Source organism: Amblyomma mixtum, chromosome 2 (genome assembly GCF_055824585.1).
Source record: "Amblyomma mixtum isolate Tamu chromosome 2, ASM5582458v1, whole genome shotgun sequence".
Taxonomy (NCBI): Eukaryota; Metazoa; Arthropoda; class Arachnida; order Ixodida; family Ixodidae; genus Amblyomma; species Amblyomma mixtum.
Window position 1 is genome coordinate 242,381,829 of NC_143013.1, and position 18,315 is coordinate 242,400,143.

An 18,315-nucleotide genomic window follows, 5' to 3' on the forward strand; every position below is an offset into this window, starting at 1 on the left:
CCCTAAAGAGCCTCTCCTCCTCCCTCCCCTCCATCCCCCGCCAACAAGCATGTCTTTCAATGTCATTTGTTTCTCTCTCACTAATTTTGCACTAACTGCTAGGCTCACGTCCCTTCAATGTCGCAGGGACCTCTTTGATGAAGACTTGGCCGAAGTATGGAACTACGAGCACTCCGTGGAACAGTACAAGGCAACTGGTGGCACCGCTAGGGAGAGCGTCCAGGCACAGATCGCCTCTCTCAGGGAATGGCTGACATCGGGGCACTAGGTTTGACGCTGACGTCGCAGTGGCACCTGAGGTTAAGCGAGCCCTTTGTGTCCCTCGTAACAGAGCTGCAAAGCTATACCACAAGCATGTTCGGCGAGAGCCCCTGCTCTTCCAGTAAGCCAGCGTTTAGTAATTGACAGACATGATCACGCTAATGCACAATGGTTAACACAATGCCACTCATGTACAGTCATCGAGTATCCCAGATCAGTTTATGAAGGGGGCTAAAGCTGCTAGCAGCTTCCTCTGGATTGCCTCGTTTTTCGAGTGAATTCTTGCGTCGTGGGACACAAAAGGTTGACAAAAAGACAAGTGTGTTATGGAAGTGAATCGAATAAATCTATGGCGGCTTCAACAGAAAGAACCTTCAATAGATCTCTCCGTCCCGTAGAATATTTCTTCCATTTTCAACAGTCACGTTGACACAATGCCCATTTCATTGTTTTAGTGCGCAAGCCTTTCAAAACAAACAAGCGCAATTTCTGATGGTGCTGTGGCTTTAAAGGGACACTGAGGAGAGCTCTATTAATATTTTTTTTATAGCAAAATCCGATAGTTTGGCATTTCATGGCTTTGTTGCCACTTGGCCGGCAGCGAAAGATGCATTTATTTCTAAGAAATTTGGATTCGAAGTTGAAATAGTTTTTCCCACCGCTCTGATTCAAACTTGGGATTCTGCTATGACGACACAGAACTAAGTGACGTGAAACATGACATTCACATGACGTAACACAGACTCCGTGATTTCTGACGGCCAGCAGTGCGGCCCAGCAGCAGCCGAAAAGAAAGCTACCGCCGGCCGCACGTTGAAGGCATCTATCGGCTATTGCGGCCGTCGCTTCGTTTACATTTGCACCGGCGTTTTGCCAGCGTTACAATGGATCCCGTTCTCGAAGTCGTCAACGAAGTTCTCGCAAATAGACGCCTTTAGCATACCGTGTACCTTGTTACCGTTAGCGGAATACCAGGAGCCCCCATACCGCTGAGAGCAAGCGCTGATTGGTCCCGGCGCTGCAGGAGCGCGCGTAGCTATCGGGTACGTGGCGCCATCTGGCGACGTCAAGAAGATTTGCACATGCATTTGCTGCGCCTCAGTGATTCGTAGCTTCTCGTGTCCTAGTGTTGCTAGAACTATTGGTTCTAGCAACACTGTTTTGTTCTATGACGCCATGAAGCTTGTACTTGCGAGTTTGGCCTGTGGCGGCGATACCTGTATTTTGGTTCTTGCTCTTTTCTATGTTACAGGAGCTTTGGTGTCAGTATGAATGGCGTTTTTGTAATCAGGAGCTGGTATTCTGTCGATGCAAGTCAACTTCAATTTCTCCTCAGTGTCCCTTTAAAGACTTTTGGGCATTTCTGGCACAATTCAAAATTCCCGTGCACGTGGTGAGCTTTCAGCGACATCCATCAAATCCAATGACCAGTTTGTTGAGCCACAGCATCATCGGAAATCACATTTTTGAAATCAAAGACTGACATGGCTGTTACTAACAGCCAGCAACAAATCTCTAATTGCAACCAGATGCTCAACTCTAATAGTTAAACGGCAACTATTAGAATTCAGTTAAGCAGCTTACTAATTAGAGCAATTCACGAGATTTGTGGTGTATTACAGCACAGGTCGCAAAAGCCATACTGTCACCTCAAAAAGCCTATTTTTGAAAATTAGTGGCAGGCTTTCCAAAATACCCGGTATAATTTGCAATGAGCAAGTGCCTCAATGCAAGGTGGGGATAGTTACAGAATGTGTTAGAAATGTCACAGCTCAACTTATTTATTGCACAGCGTTCATTATTTCTTCGTGCCACCAATTCGCACTTATTTATGACAGCTAACTAGCAGGGAAGTTCGCTTCTGCAACGGCAGAATAAGGCCCCCAATTCAGAAACTGCACTTGATTCCGCCATCTTGTACTGGTTGCCATCAGGAGCCGGTCAATCACGTGAGCTGATGAACGGTTCCCAAAGCCAGCTGCTGACAACATAGGTCCTAAAAATATAGGTAGTTCCGGTTCTCACTAAGCACTAGAAGATTGCGCCAAAAAACAATTGCACAATGACAACTTGAAGCTAAAAGGAAAGTACAAAGATGTTTGTTGGTGGAAAGAAATGACACAAACACGGAGAGGTGCGTGGATGTCGCCATTTTTTTTCTTCAATAAATTACTCCACATCACGATCAACAAAATATATACGTGTATGTTTGTATATATTATATAACATGGCATCGTGAAATGTGCGCCAATCTGTTCAGCTGCCGACAAAGAAGCTCCGGAGAAATTCCACACGCCACCGCCATCCTCACAGACACACATGCCGATCGAATCGGTATTGTCATTTGATTTTTCACCGCAAACAAGCGCACCACAATCGCACCCATTTACATCGAACTCTGGAAAAGAATGCACCTGCTAGATAGACACAGCCAAGCAATGGTATTTAAATGAACATTGAAACAAGTCAACACACCACGCATGGCAAAGTTGTAAGACTCGTTTGATTCAAAAAATAATGCAAATCACTGACGTTCGATATAAGTGGGCTTGACTATGCAATGCACAGGTAGCATATATGCCCTCCGCCTCATAAGTGATGCTAACGGAGGGTCCTGCCGCCATCTAAGTGAATTGTGGAAAACAGTGGCTGCGTTTTTTTGGTCCCACAGATGGAACGCTGCTGAGAAAGGCACAACCAAGGAGACAGGGTTGACAGAGCACTCCACGATGGTTCAAACTAAGATAGCAAAGTCTTTGGCCGATGCCCAATGTCTGATTGATGCATAATACAAGCCATGAACAGTCGGCACAAGTTACATTAAACTTTGTGCAACTTCTCTGAAAGCGAAAATCACAGAAAGAGCAAAAGTACAAAATGAATGAGCAGGTGAAGCATGTATGCAAGAAAAGGTTTTACCCTGCCATGAGAATCCGGGCATTTGGCAGCACTGAATATCGAATGCTAAAGAAAACATGTTTTCTTCTAATAGAGGCGAATAACCAAAAAAACATGGGATGGGACACCAGTACACCGAGCTTCACTCCACATGCAACATGCAAGTCATCCTTTGTGGTAAGCCAGGGCTTCAAGCAGCAGCAAAGTTGTCACAGTTTTGCGAACAATTCTGCCTAATTTTGCACGCACCACTCTACGGCATTTCCAATGCTACTACCAAGTCTCATCAACTATGTGGCTTGCAGAAAGCACAAATTAGTACTGGTCAAGATGCTGGACTTCACTGCTAAAAATTCGTGAATTTTCCATGGGAACTTATGAATGAAGCAGTTAAATACACCAGATCAGTGGAGCGGCTCTGTCATTTTACTCGATGGCGTGCCCTTTGTCAAAAACCATCCCCTGCACCACCTGAAGTCTGGCTAGCAAGAGCACATCTTGGCTAAAGCTCTGCACCGACAGACTCTGCACTGTGATGTGTCTCACACCACATACCATCCTTGCTGTGCCAATACAGACCACATGCCTTTAAAACACTTCTCTTGCTCCAGAAATAAAACCTGATAGCTGTTAAAACAGCCCAACGACCTAAACATCACAAATTACTGAACCCACGAAAGCTTCAGATTTCTGTAGACTAAATGTAAAAAAACAAAAGCGGAGTGCACCAGCGACTGTGTGGTCATCAGTCCTCTGGGCAGATAAAGTTTTCTGTCATATTGCGCCACTACATTGTGCTTAATACACTAGTGACACCAATGGTTAAATACAGCACCCTGGGTCCCAAGAACCAAGACCTACTGAACTACAGACCTGCACATTTGGCACTGCTCCAGCGCGCATGTTCTAGTTCATGCCTTTTGCCGCTAGGAAAAGGCACCTACGGGAAGCGTGGCGCTACATTATACCTGTTGAACAAGATGGCCTCCTCCATCATTTTAATTCAAACAAGGCAGTTTCGTCATTTGTCCACGTAATCATTAACATCCATTTATCTATGCTAGGCACGGTGGTGCTGACGAAAAGAAAGCGGATGAAAAGAAAGACGTTTTTTGTACTCATCGAGAGCGAAAAAAGTCGTTATTGTGGATATTTTTATCGTTGATGTTAAGATAGCAGAAGAAGACGAAACAAATGTATTAAATATCTTGCTCAAATTGGCAAACAATGATTATGATGACAGCAGACGAACAGGTCAACCGAGCGCCCTCAACGGCCAATAAGCTAACGAAAGTTGGCGCACGCTGCTCCATAGGACCCCGCCATATGTGCAGGTCTGTAGTTCAGTAGGTCTTGCCAAGAATGTCCTTCTACAGTGCCTCTTCATTTTCACCACATGCATTTGTATTGTGCGTCTTGAGCCAGACTTGCAGCAGCACAGAGAACGGATGGCGGAATGCACCCATTCAATTGTGCAAGGAAACGAGCAAAGCACACGCAGCACTGTGGAGAATAGTTGGCACACACGATATGTGGATTGGCGGAACAAAGGCACTTGCTCACGTCGGCACCCGCACACAGATCACCCCCTGCCTTCACAGCGGATAGGACTGAGAGGTGAGGTTCAAAGTACATGGCATCCTTCAATTACATTGATTTACAAAGGATTTCGTTTCTAAGCTCCATGCTAAGTGACGTAACCTCCCAGCTAGCCCTTTTTGATACTACGACAAAGCTGTCCATCAAGCCAACTGCAAACAAGAAGCCCTTAAATTTTTGTCTAGTGCTCTCGTGGATACATTGAAACCAAGCTGAAGGCTGCAAAATAGGTTGGAATAGAAAGTAAATTTTGGCCAGAGTTATAAGACACTCAATTGAATTTTCTCCGAAAAACAACCCCAGATCCGGCCTATATTAGCTGACTTTTAATTACTGGGCCACAGTGCACACTCTCAATTGCTACATGCCCATAAAATGAACAGAATGTCTACAAAAGGTTCATAAGGAGAAAAATTTGTTATTAATCCCTGCACTTGCCAAGCATGCTGGCAAATATATCCACGAAAACACACATAAAAAAAAAGACTACCGTGTGTGCTATGCTGGTTAAAAATGATGTGTATACGCTAAGCAACTGCAAGTCGCAAGACTCTACACACAAGCTTTCAAATGAACATATCATGTAATTTTAGCTACAACACATGCTAGACCACCATCAGTAAGCTACTGGGAACTCTGTACTTTGAATGTACACTGCTTTCCAACGCAGCACTGGCATTACAGTATGACCTTTTTAGCTACTGTCCACTTAGGTACATGCACTTGGGTACCTATACCTTTAGCTTATATTTTTTCTAGATTGATTAATAGAGCTACATTACCTTCATTTCAGGCATAACTAAGAACACACTTGCACTTGTTTCTGCAACATCCACATACTTCTTCTACACATTCGATATTCGGTGGCATACTCAGTATGCATAAAACACATTCCGAGGAGTCCTCAGGCCATAGTACATCCACAAGTACAAAGCCAATGTTCTAAGCCTCAACAACATGGCTATGGACACTATGCTTCAACATGTTGTCTCCGCTACTTTTCTTTTCTCTGTTTAGCATTAATGAACGCGCTTTTTTTTTAAACAACACAAATCACACACCAAGTTTACACACTAAAGTTCACTTACCCATGAGCATTTTCTGCCCGAAAAAAAATTGTGTAAGAAGAAAGCTTTGTGCACTTCACCACACCAAACCATCCACACAGCTGCATGTACCACTGTACACACTACACATAAGGACCCATAGAGATTGGCCCACCACCATTTTTACGAAGTCAGCAGCTGTCTGAATGCAGCCGATTCTGGCCTCTCACTTCTCAAGGCCCACTCACGACCGTTATGCTGGAGAAAGAAACAAGGAAAAGAAAAAATATTTTCAGTGTCCACAAACACTGAGCACAAAAAGATGATGAACATCCACACTTCTGTACACGTACACACAAACACCTATTTTTACAGAGTGTAGAAAAGACTGATGCGTATCACTTGTCATAGGTACCCCGTGATTTCAAACATCTTTGGAGTGTGGCATTAAGATGCAGCTGCTATAGACCAGAAAAAAATAATACAGACAAGTACCTCTTCCAGCCAAAATAAACCATCATTAACTTTCCGAGCTCAAGAACAAGACTGCTCAACGAATAGAAGGTCACCAAGGTGCACGCAAAATCACAGGTTTTGCAAATAAAATAAAATGCTGACTTTCATTTCAAACATGAGCCCTCTTCAGCAGTATAGAGTTGTATGGAATGGAAGAATGCCACCCTAACGACAGCCAGTAGGGAAGTCTACAAAAGCCTCAGATACTATCGAGTGCGCCATGCCATTTTCAGAAGATGTGAAAAAATAAAGAATTGTATCCTTTTGCCTCGCTAGGTCAGAAGAGGACATATGCCTCAAAGCTGCTGCCAGAAGTGATGGTGGTGATTGATTTGTGTATGCCCACAAAGAATGCCCTGTCCATAGTGCAACTACAGCAACAAAAGGCAAAGACTCCCAAGAAAAATATAGGAAGAAAGATCACAGGCCGAAAAGACACCAAGAATAGGAATGGCAACTCTAGACCCATTCACCGTCCGCACAGCAGCACCAAACGAACCAGATGGAAAAACTAACAAAACTGTAAGAGCTCGAAAGTACACATTAGAGTAGCTGTCTCACACTATGAACAGCTTACAATTTGTGCCGTTATTGGCTGTTCTACCACGCAATACACTGTTCGGAAATGTACTGGACCTCTTTACAAAACCCTAACTCAACCCTCCGCTGAAGCATGCATACTTTGAGAAATCACGTCAAATGACAAAATATCAAGCAAGTTCATAAATGCAGAACAACATATTGCAGTGAGAGCATGCCAGTATGCCCAAGGAAATGCACATGGAAATCGATAACATATGTCAAAACATGTATCCCTGTAAAAACTGTCATCCCATTGACCAATTATCAAAAGAAAAAAGTGCTTACACTTGGAACGTGCAAGCAAGAGCCAATATTTTCTAAGAAATCTGGAGCACATGCAGAGCTCGTGGAACAAGCAAAGCTGCATCACTGAGATGAAATCCAGGCAGTCAGTGAAGGATGCAAGAGTAAACAAGAAGATGCACACTGCATGCACCTTTCATTAGACATTTGCTCATGAAGAATGGGGTACTTAATCACATTCATTGAGCTAAATTTTGGTAAAAATGAAGATTTTGGAATTACATTAGTTGCCATTGTTAGAAGCAGGTTTCTAATCTGTCATAGCAATAAGGCAATGCATTTCAGCATTGTCAGTTAGCTTTTATTTTCAGTTTGAACTATTGATTGAAATTTATTTCAGCAAAACTCTCTCTAATGAAAATTAGCATTGATAGCATCATATGTTTAACATTAAACAAATTCATATCTGCAACTCACATTAAATAATATCATCCAGCAGTTATTTAGCTTCACAGAATACTTAACAATGCAAAAGAATCAGGCACTATTAATGGTCAAAACATTCCTAGGCAGAAACATGCTACATAAAGTACAGAAAAATAAATGAGGTACAAATAAAATTCAATCTTTTTGAGCTTTACAAGTTCATCTGTAAGTGAGATAACCTCCTCCAAATCCTCATAATTGGCAGAAGCATTATAGTATTCAATAGGGACCTTACAGCCAAAAATGCAAACGGAAGTGAAGTGTTTACGTCTGTATATAAATAAATTTAGGCACTCCCTTGATCAGAAAAAAATCATTTTCAATGTGCAAATGCTCATGTACAGCTCTTTTGAAAATTTAAGTGTCCCGTTTTATTCAGATATCCTTCATCATTATCTGACATAGCTGAAAAATCTTTTATGATTTCATAATTTGTAGCAAATGTATGTAAAAAAAGATGCATGTATTTTCTGCGAAGTTAACAAATCACGAGGAATGTACTATTCTAGTATCTTGTAGGCAGACAGTCAGATGATGACAAATCTTTGAAATGCCCCTTGAAAGTTACCAAATGACTAATGCCATCCAGTAAAATTTGCGCAAGTAATTTTTTTGCCACAACATATGCCTTCTAAATGTGTATCTGACTGTATCTGTCAATAGACTCCAAAATTGAAAACCCCGGTATAACCAGTGCCATTGTAAGCGAGACTTCCTTCTTCATGCATGAGATTCATAAAGGGGATTTCCTCAGCAAGTAAATATAAATTTCAACAAACAAGATATTGTAAGCTGCGCTTTTCTGGACACATTTGCCATGACAAAAAAAGATCCATGACTAAACATCCAGGAGACAATGCTTGTGCAGTCTGTCACTAATCATTCCTTCACAAATGAGTGTCATGAACAAAAGAAAAAACGTTAGTGACAGCAGCTCCAAAGTCCTTGAAAAACTACAGAAAATCTCCATGAACTGCTAACACTCCTAACAAGCATGCCTGTGCAGAAAAGTCAAAACCTCTTATTACCTTAACCATAAAAACATCATCTTTCTCTTGAGGGCACCCACAACAAAAACAAACTGAAAAAGAAGAGAAAAACACCACATGGCAGCCACACACACACACACCACCATATGGCATATGCTGAAAATGCCAGCCACAATCGACTCCTGCCTAAGTGACTGCAGCAGGCTCTCGCCTCCTCAAGACTCTCTCTTTTTTTTTTGCACTGAAGTGACTAACTGCTATGGGCTGTCACAGTTCCGCACACTTTGAGTCACACAGTTCAACAACGCTTCCAAGTCCCGCAGTTTTCTTCCTACGGCGTTGGCGTCCTAGACCGGGCGTCCTCCTCGGCCTTGCGCCTGATGGCGCCTCGACGAATTGCGTCCCGGTGCTGTGCCAGCTCGAGCTCCCGAGCGCGCCACTCGGCCGTGTCGCGCTTGATCTGCAGCGTGTTGTTCAGCACGAACGAGTCGGGCCGGCCGTAGTTTGGCGGGTTGGCCTTGGGATCGTAGCCCAGCTCGAGCAGCATGGGGGCCACCTTGTCCATGTCACGCACCACATCCTCCGGGATCTGACCGACCCACTTGCTCAGTGCCTCCAGGTTGATGGGCTTAATCACCTGGTCTGTGGAACGCTCCAGCCTGCATGAAGAAAACATGTGAGAGGATTAAGGAACCCCAAACAACAAACATTCAGGATACTGGTGAACAGCGCAAAAAGGCGGGACAACAACAAGACAAGCGCTGACTACCAACTGGGTTTATTGAAGGATGGAAGGGTATATATACGAAAACATAACACATAGAAGTAAGAAGATAGTGTGAAAAGGGCCGTGAAAATCAAAAACTGTGTCACATGGGAAGTGATGTATGCTAATTCCTTGTTGCTAAGTGTCACGGAAGGATAGCTGATGCAGTATATGTCACATGGGAAGTGATGTATGCTAATTCCTTATTGCTAAGTGTCACGGAAGGATAGCTGATGCATTCGTCACCTTGCCTGTGGATGTGATGCGCCTCCATTAGCAACAAGGAATTAGCATACATCACTTCCCATGTGATATAGTTTTTGATTTTCACGGCCCTTTTCACGCTATCTTCTTACTTCTTTGTGTTATGTTTTCGTATATGTACCCTTCCGTCCTTCAATAAACCCAGTTGATAGTCAACGCTTGTCTTGTCGTTGTCCCGCCTTTTTGCGCTGTTCACCAGTATGAATGCATACCAACTCACCCAGATCTCAGCTTTACTAAACATTCAAGAGCCACCCAAAACTTTTGCTTTTTGAAACCCTCTCTTTGTTGTTTCTGCTCACTGCTGGTATTCTATTTTGCTGCTTGGGAGATAAAAAAAGGCATTCTCAATTAAATATAACTGAGGTATTAGAATGCAACCTCGTTAAAACGCCACTGGCTGAAACAATGAAGCTAATGTGAGCCCTGCTCGCACGCTGTAATTAGAAAAGAATGACTGTACGGCAGAGTTGCAGGCAATGTAATGGTGCAATGCAAAACTTTACTTTCTATGATGAACCATAGCAAAATATTTCTTCTCTGGCTTCGCCTTTACAACAAGGTTGACCTTACTACGCCTTTCATCAAGTTTTTGCTGCTATTTACATGCCAACCTTTAAACTCTTCCCATGGCAGTAGATAAGTACAAGCTCTACCACAGACAACAATGGAATCTTACAACCACAGTACATTAATATGACATCAGAACACTCACAGGCAACCACCATATAAGTCTTGTTTCAATAAAAGAAGCCACATTATACTGCATGAACAAAGTACAAGTTTGGTCTATGCCTTGACATGTTCATAAAATACTAAGAAATATCCAACACCACAAAACTGTGTAAAATCAGGCTGCATGGCCATAGTAAGAAAATTGCACTTCTACAAGATAGCCTGCTTCTGAGATGGCACAGTCATACAGTCATCAGTCAAATAACTGATGCATATTTTTTTAAATATTGATGGCCCATAAAAGCATTTATAAAAAGTTCCATTTCATGGAAATAGAAGTTCAATTTAGACACTGTTGATACTGTTGGACTGGCCCAACATGATGCAAAGAGCACGCTGTTCGGTCGAATGTTCCCACAGGTGAATTCAGGCGAAAGCTCGAATGAAGCAGCGGGTCCATAAAGTCAAACTTCAGAGAAATAATGCGGGAATATGAAAAATAGAGACCAGTATGCATGCTAAACAATAGCCATTAGGCAGCTGCATGATGGCTAATCTATGCATGGGGTTTTTAAACATTGCAAAACATTGACAGAAGTTGTGTCCCTGATGACAAGTTACAAGTCAAAGATTTTTCATTGTTTAGAAATTCATCTTTGTAACACATTAAAGTTGCTAACTGTACCACAGTTAAGTGTAGCTTTAATAATGAAGCTCTTTCACACTTTATATTGTCTACTATCAAAGTGCAAAATGGAGCCTTAAGATTCCTAGCATAAAAGTTAAGAAGCTACAATTCACAAAATTTTTTGGTTGTGCTGCAAAAGCTAAAACATCATAAACTGGACAACTTTCCAAAAACATTTTTTATAGTTTTCTGTACTAGCTTACGTGAAATTCAGAGCAAGTAAACAAATTCTGCTTTCAACAAGCACTAGAACTAAGGTTTCTGTCCAATACTTCATAAATTTACTCAAGATTGGTTCAAGAAGAAGAAGAGGAAAGCACTTATGCTTTGATGTGCATTCGGGTTGGCAAGCCAGAGGATTGTCTGATTTAGAGGTGGAATGGGCAATAACTCCAGAGAAAACGACACCGAGCACAGACAGAATGCACCCATCCTTCTCTCGTTACCGGGGGTAAAACGAGATGCCAAACACAGCGGCGATGCGAGTCCTGCACAGAGCCAGCAGGCTGGCTTTGCTACTAAAACATAAGCGAGGCAAAGCATTTTCTGCATATGCACGAGCCTTGTAAGGTTACAGAAACGGGACACCAGAACTAATACTTACAGCAAGCAGTAAGCAGTTTAATAGACGAGGAAAATCATAATTCGCCATTTTTTGGAGATTACGTCTGTGACATCTTTTTATGAAAATTCATCTTTGCAAGTTTTTGTCCCCCCTTTGGTGTGAAAAATTGAGAATGCTAATGTGCGCCGCATGCAACACCATTCCTCGCCCTACACACAAGAGCGCCACTCCCAGGCCCATGAGCACCACATTTTCATTGTCCAGGCAGGGAACGTGTTGTCTGCGATAACACTACAACAACCTCCAATGTCCATAATGCCATAAACCCCAGAGAAAAGGTCTGTATGCAGCTATTCCTTCAATAAAAAAATAAAATGTGCTGCAAAAGGCGTGCAATGGGGAAAAGGCGGCTCACTTGGACAGGGATATGCCCGACTGGTTGATGACCTGCTCGTGGTGGAGCACCGAGTCGTTCCAGGGCACGTCGAGGAAGGCGAGGATGCGCTGCAGCCAGGGCTTGGGGTGTAGTACCAGCTGCTCGTAGTAGACTGGCATGCACACACTAGGCCCCAGCTGCTGGCACTGCATGTACATGGAGTACATGGCGGCGTTCCAGCGCTTCAGGCACTGCCGGTAGTCGGTGAGGTCGTAGCCCGTGATCGTAACCTGCGCACGGCGAGGCATAAGAGAGGAGAGAACCTGTCAGCTTGGTCCAGTGGCAATGGCTTGTTCTTTGCCTTGGCCTCGATAAGCCGCAGAAGCCCGCACGAACCAACTGCTAACAGCTTCAAGACGAGTTCACTTCCTAAAAGCCTTAAGTAGTTACCCGGGCACAAGGCATGGCTCTCAGCACTGAACTCTAACATCACAGAAATGCCTAGTCAAACTGTCTGGCAAGCACAAGAACAGAAAATAAAACTTAAATATAGAGCACAAAACATGACAAGGCACATTTATACTTGTGCTTATAGCTCCTTCCTCATTTCAGGGGGCAAAATCAAACACCGAGCATAGTGGCTTACGAGACAGCCACATGCGTACGCTCTTCACCGGCAAGCTGGCTTCACTGCTAACACACCCTCAATGCGGAGAAGCATCCCCCGCGTGTGAGTTGATGAGCGCAGAAAAATGTCAGCATCTTAACGATAAATTGTGTCCACAGCAGACGATTGCACGTTCTTCCTGGCACACATTGAAGCCGCGCGAAGCGCGGCCAATAAAAACATACCATATCATGCCTAGGACTCTGTGCGTGTCCGCCAGAAATTAATCGCGCTCACTGACAGTATTCCTTCAACCCATCGACCATGACCTCCTTAGCATTTCCGGAACTTTTCTAAGAGGTGTACTACATGGCAAAAGAACAAACATCAATTTCTCAAAAACTGTTTTATGTGCACATATAGTTTCTAGTTCACACATTTACTCAGACATTTACCTAAAAATGCGCCTGGAATACAAGTAAAAATATACACCAGATATGTCATGGTCCAAGTAAGTAGATCTCATTCCTAAATAAGCGCCCCAACGTTGCACTAGCGTTACACTTAGTATGTTGCCCCACCAGATGAAAAGTTACCTACATATAAACACCCCGATCCACCCAATCCTGCAACACAGCTTAGTCCTTTGGAATCCCCATCACTTTGCGGACGTAAACAAATAGGGATCATTTCAAACACAGCCTGTCCGACATGACGGAGAGGTAAGAATTTCCGCTTTTCATCCTCATACTGACATCCTCAATACAGTTCTCGTCTGCGCAATGCAGAATTCCCCAGCCCACTTGCCGTGATTCGAAGAACGAAACGAGAAAAGAAAGGGTGTTTGCAGAAACACAACTAAGATCAAAGCAAAAAGAAAGGTTGGTTTGGTTTGGTTTATGGGGTTTAACGTCCCAAAGCGACTAAGGCTTTGAGAGACGCCGTAGTGAAGGGCTCCTGAAATTTCGACCACCTGGGGTTCTTTAACGTGCACTGACATCGCACAGTACACGGGCCTCTAGAATTTCTCCTCCCAAAAAGTACACGGGCTTAGCTTGGTTAAGCCCGGTAATTGCGAAAGCAATATCCGTACCTACGCCATGGTTCAGCTGGTAGTGTAGCTGGTGGTGGTGCTTGGGGTTAGACTTGTGCCGATGCATCGGTTATATAATCCAAACCAAACCAATACAATCCATTGCAATCCAATCCAATGCAATCCAACGTAATCTAATCTAATCTAATGTAATGTAATGTAATCTAATCTAATCCAGTCCAATCCAATCTAATCTAATGCAATCAAGGTCAAATGAAGGCCAATGGTCGTCACCGCCGCGGCACGATGGTGGTCACCGCCGCGGCACGGCAAAGGCGCGAAAGTGCAAGTAGTATTGCTTTCGCAATAAAGAAGGGGAGGGGGGGGGGGGGCGCATACCTTTCGCGTTATGATGGAATGCACGACCGCGCGGCCGTCACGGATCATGAGGAGGAACTTTGCGTGCGGGAACAGGTTGTGCAGGTAGACGGCGGCGCGCAGCGTGAACGGGTCCTTGTTGCAGAGCCGCGGGGCGGGCTTGCCGTGGCGCACGATCACCTCGAGGATGAAGGCCGTCACGGCGGCGTCGAGCACCTCGTCCGTGATGCCGCCCTCGATGAGCCGCTGCACCTCGGTGGGGCTCTTGGACCACTGCTGCTTGAGCGACAGCAGCCGCGGGATGATGCGCGTCTCCTCGCCGCAGCGCACGTCCGGGTGCGCGTCCAGCAGCACGCGCACCAGCGTCGTGCCGCTGCGGGGCATGCCGCCGATGAAGATGAGCGGCATGTTGCGGTCGTAGGGCACCTTCTGCGCGTTGCGGCCCCACACGAACCGCTGCGAAAGAAAAAGAGAAGCCAGTGTGTAAAGACTTGCAAAGAGGCTCTCAACGCCCCCAAATCATCAATACGGGTCCGTATAGTTCGCTCCTTTACCATGAATAATCACCGGTTATCGGCTCTCCGTATTAAATGTCCCGCTCAATTCGATTTGCTCCTTTTTATATCACCTAGGGTACACTAATTCTTGTTTGTTCCATTAACCGACCCTGGCGTCTGTTTCTTCACTGTTACCCCAATCAGTCTCCTTTCGTTAGGCTACCCTCAATTTAGTTTCAAGCCTTCTTGCTGGCCTCCAAGTTTCCATCGTAAAGGCGAGTACTGGCAAGGTGCGACTATTATACGCTTTACTCGTGAGGGACGAAGCTAAACTACTGTTCCTAGCCTTACATTGCCCTGAAAAGTACAGTCAAACCCATTCTCATCATCCTAGCTATATTACTGCCCGGATGCGTGTTCGCCAAAATGCAGCCGGTACAGCCAGCGATGACAGCGCCGCCCACCGGCAGGTAGCAGCCACATTAAGGCTGGTTATAAATATTCATTCAGAACGACGGCTTGACATCGCCGCTATGGCGCAGTGGATTAGAGGCACGTGTTGCGTATGGAAGGTCGGCCGTTCGACTCCGCTCTCTGTACTGTAATTTTATTGTTTTTTTAATTTCATTTTTTTCCATTCTTTCCCTTTTAGGTCGCAAATCGTGATGCTTAGTGGCATATAACGCCATTTAAGAGGAGTTATTATCCCTTTTAGGTAAGCCATTGTGACAATCTTCAGTCACCGTGATCAGTTCACCGTGGTTTCAAGCCTTGTGGCTGTACAGGCTGCAGTTGGCGAATACGCTGCCCGGATATGAGGACACCGCTAGCCCCGGATAAGCGCGTACTCTCTTAATAACCTCCAATGCCTCACTGCAGCTATCGTAAACAGCTTGCAGTGCCGTAGACACCGCTTCGCGTACTCGCTGCAAGCGTGTGGAGAGGGGCAGGACTGACCTCGGGCGCCACGTAGGAGATGTTGAGGTTTCCGGAGCGGCACGATCCGAGGATGGAGTAGCAGAGGAAGCCCGCGAGGAGGCAGGCGGCGCACAGCACCACCCACCGCCGGGTGGGCCTGGGCAGCAGCGCGGCGCTGCGCATGTGTTTGGCCTGGATGAGGAGGAGGAGGAGGGGGAGGAGAGAGGAGAGCTGGCTCCGACCGGGCCGCGCGCTGCTACCTCATGCTACCAAGCTCCAGCGGGCGCGGCACACGGGCTGCTTGCTGCGCAGCCGCTGCCTCGAAGTCCCGCTGCACAGAGATAGAGAGAAACATCATATGGTCAGCTCCAGCAATGACTCTCTTTGGTGGCCCACTTTCGAGCTAAACCAAGATCGCAAGACAGCGTCACTTCCTACATCAAAGTGTCTTCTTATGCTCGAAACCAACATGCTGTGGCTACGCGGTGAATGCTACGAGCTGTACCATGGCTACGAGCTCAAAGCAAAGGCCTCGAGCGATGCGCTGCTCTAGTGCGCTGGCTAGTTCCCTGCTCTCACGCGCTCACGAGTCATGTACAGGGTCGTCCACTTTTAGTTAGAACCCGCTAGCGCATGGCCGCACTCTTCAGAGGGCCACCGCGAGCGACACAGTCGCTCATCGCAGCAAAGTGGCGCCGGAGAAGGTGTACCTGGACGTGGTGCTTCGCGTCATCTTCCGCTTAGCTTCGATGCGCATCCGTTTCGGACGCAGTGACCCTCCAAAGAGCACGGCCATGCGCTAGCGTATTCTAACTAAGAGGGGACGTACGACCCTGTACAGACTAACGTGATTTAAAGGTTATCACATCAGCCTTAACCTACTTGGATTAACCTGTTCTAACAAGGTTTATTTTCCAAGAACGATGCAGCGAATACGGAAGCTTAGTTAGCCGAAGGATCCCTGTATTCTGCACCGTCATGTCAGATGCGAACTAAGTTATCATCAAGCCAGGAAACAATTTCTTGGCCCGGTACCATTACCATCTTTACCATCTTTTGCAAAAGTTTACACTCCACCCCACTGTAAACTTTTGCAACGGACGGTACATGGATCTAAAAGTCGTCGTCCAGAGCTCGTAGCTTTTACAGCCCAGCCGCATGAAATAGTTTCCGCAGCAGCTTTACAACGCCGTTTTCAGCAAGACTTTTCGAGAGCGGAAAGCTGCACACGTTTGATTTAAGCGCAGACAAGGTTGTCAGTGTTCGAGTGCATGAAGCGAGCATTTATAACTGATGACAATGCTGAAACATTTTGATGCCTTTTACGTGGACAAAAAGGACACTGTGCGCTATGAGGCAGAATCGTAGCACGGAGGACTAGACAAGCAACAAATCTCAACAACCCAGTGCGCAGATACAGATGGTGGCGGTCCATAGGATCGGCCCTATGTGGCGCTACTCTCCGAAAGACGGGGAAAAGAAAACAACCACACAGACACGTGCTCTCTTCGCGGTTCTACTTGCGCCCAGAAAGCACGAATTAGCGCTAATGATGTAATGCACACGCCTATCGCGGTTACAAAAAGACAGAAGGTAATGACTACTCATAATCACGGTACAGCTCTTTTCGACAGAGCATCAATCGCAATGCTTAGCGGCAGAACGCTGCTCGCTGCCGCATGCAGAAAAGCACTAAAGTTGCAAGGTTCTGCGCTCGCCGTTGAACGACGCTCCCCGACGCCCAGCAGCACGCCGTTACAAGATGCAGCACAGCGCGTCGAATCTGCCGCACTGACGTTGTAGATCGTGCCGACTGCGACGACATAAGCCACATGTTTCGAGTAACGAGCCGCGAGCATCGGGGATATAAGGGATATTCTTTAAGACCAAGGAATGTATACGAAGAAAGTTTCAGTGATTGAGTTCATCTATCAGAGGGGGAAATAATGAGTGATCATACAATACAACATGGTATAACCATTAAAAAAAAAAAAAACTCATTTCATTTTCCCTTTGGAAAACAAACAAAATAGATTAACAAACATTGTCCCACATTTTCCTTCGGTTGCAAAGACTTGTCTTCCTTCGTACGTTTCGATTAACTTTACGCCGCAAGCACGGCAACAAAAAACTCAAGTACTCATTTTTCAAATCCGCACTCAAAGAAAACTGGGCAAGGCCTGTCAGACATCACTGCGGGAACCGGAAGAAATGGTGTGCGTGTGGAAGAGTGGGGGGGGGGGGGGGGGGGGGGGGGGGCATATAAAGAAACAACCACGGTATTGCTGCTGACACTGTTTCCATTCACCTCTTCCTCTGATAGTGAGTTCATTTCGCTGACGGTCCGAACAAAAGAAAAACAAAAGAATATTTAAAAACGTCTGTCTTCCAGCTGTACGGCCGGTCGAGCGTTACAGCAGTAGAAAGCCCGTGAAGGTATGCAATGTGGTGAACGAAAATAGGGTGAGGCATGGGTTGATTGAGAAAAATTAAACACGAGACAACTTCTTAAATAAAATAACGTTTTTCTTTTCTTCATAATGGAGCTGAAAACTCGGCTTATACAGTGCAATAACCCCGACGTCATCAGCTGAGAACCAGAATGCCAGTAGACACGAAAAGCGATTGGAAGCGAGTTCGCCCCCGCAAACAAACAACTATTGGAAGTGTTCCAAGAGCGAAGAGCCGTGCATCTCAATGCAGCGGTAGTTTGTACGCACACTACCGCTGCATGTCTAGGTGGAGGCCAAACGAAAAACAGGAGATGAAATGAAAAGGAACAAGCAAGAAGACGAACTAATCAAGACAAACACGAACAGACGCGGTTAGAAATAGGCACTGCTTAACCAGCGCCATTTAATTGCGGTCACGCCGTCGTTAGGTTCGATCTAGGCCAGCTCGTCCTGGCCTAGACGCTACACCGGCCTA

The 18,315-nt window shown here is 45.4% G+C and overlaps 2 protein-coding genes across 3 annotated transcripts in view; one reads left to right on the forward strand and one right to left on the reverse strand.

The window, feature by feature from the left end:
- Window positions 1-2,653, forward strand: part of LOC149363209 (argininosuccinate lyase-like) — a 47,624-nt gene extending 44,971 nt beyond the window's left edge. For both annotated transcript variants that reach the window (XM_089573385.1, XM_089573386.1), the window contains one exon: window positions 127-2,653. In XM_089573385.1, the coding sequence (XP_089429511.1) occupies window positions 127-268 (142 nt within the window). In that variant the 3' untranslated portion in view covers window positions 269-2,653. The remainder of the gene's footprint in view (window positions 1-126) is intronic.
- LOC149363210 (protein-tyrosine sulfotransferase 1-like) lies at window positions 2,397-15,714 on the reverse strand. Its single transcript, XM_089573387.1, has 4 exons — window positions 15,427-15,714; window positions 13,994-14,428; window positions 11,994-12,244; window positions 2,397-9,279 (listed from the first exon to the last, which is right to left on the reverse strand). Exons 1-4 carry the CDS (start codon window positions 15,568-15,570, stop codon window positions 8,952-8,954), a joined length of 1,158 nt encoding a protein of 385 aa, XP_089429513.1. The 5' UTR covers window positions 15,571-15,714; the 3' UTR covers window positions 2,397-8,951.
- Between the last annotated feature and the right edge of the window lie 2,601 nt (window positions 15,715-18,315).

What these genes read in the sequence shown, in the direction of transcription:
- LOC149363210 (XM_089573387.1), bottom strand. Translation starts at nt 15,570, where the DNA reads ATGCGCAGCGCCGCGCTGCTGCCCAGGCCCACCCGGCGGTGGGTGGTG. An exon ending in ATTCCATCATAACGCGAAAG is followed by an intron (nt 12,245 to 13,993) that starts GTATGCGCCCCC and finishes CGCCGTGCGCAG; the next exon opens with GTTACGATCACGGGCTACGA. An exon ending in TCGGGCATATCCCTGTCCAA is followed by an intron (nt 9,280 to 11,993) that starts GTGAGCCGCCTT and finishes TTCTTCATGCAG; the next exon opens with GCTGGAGCGTTCCACAGACC.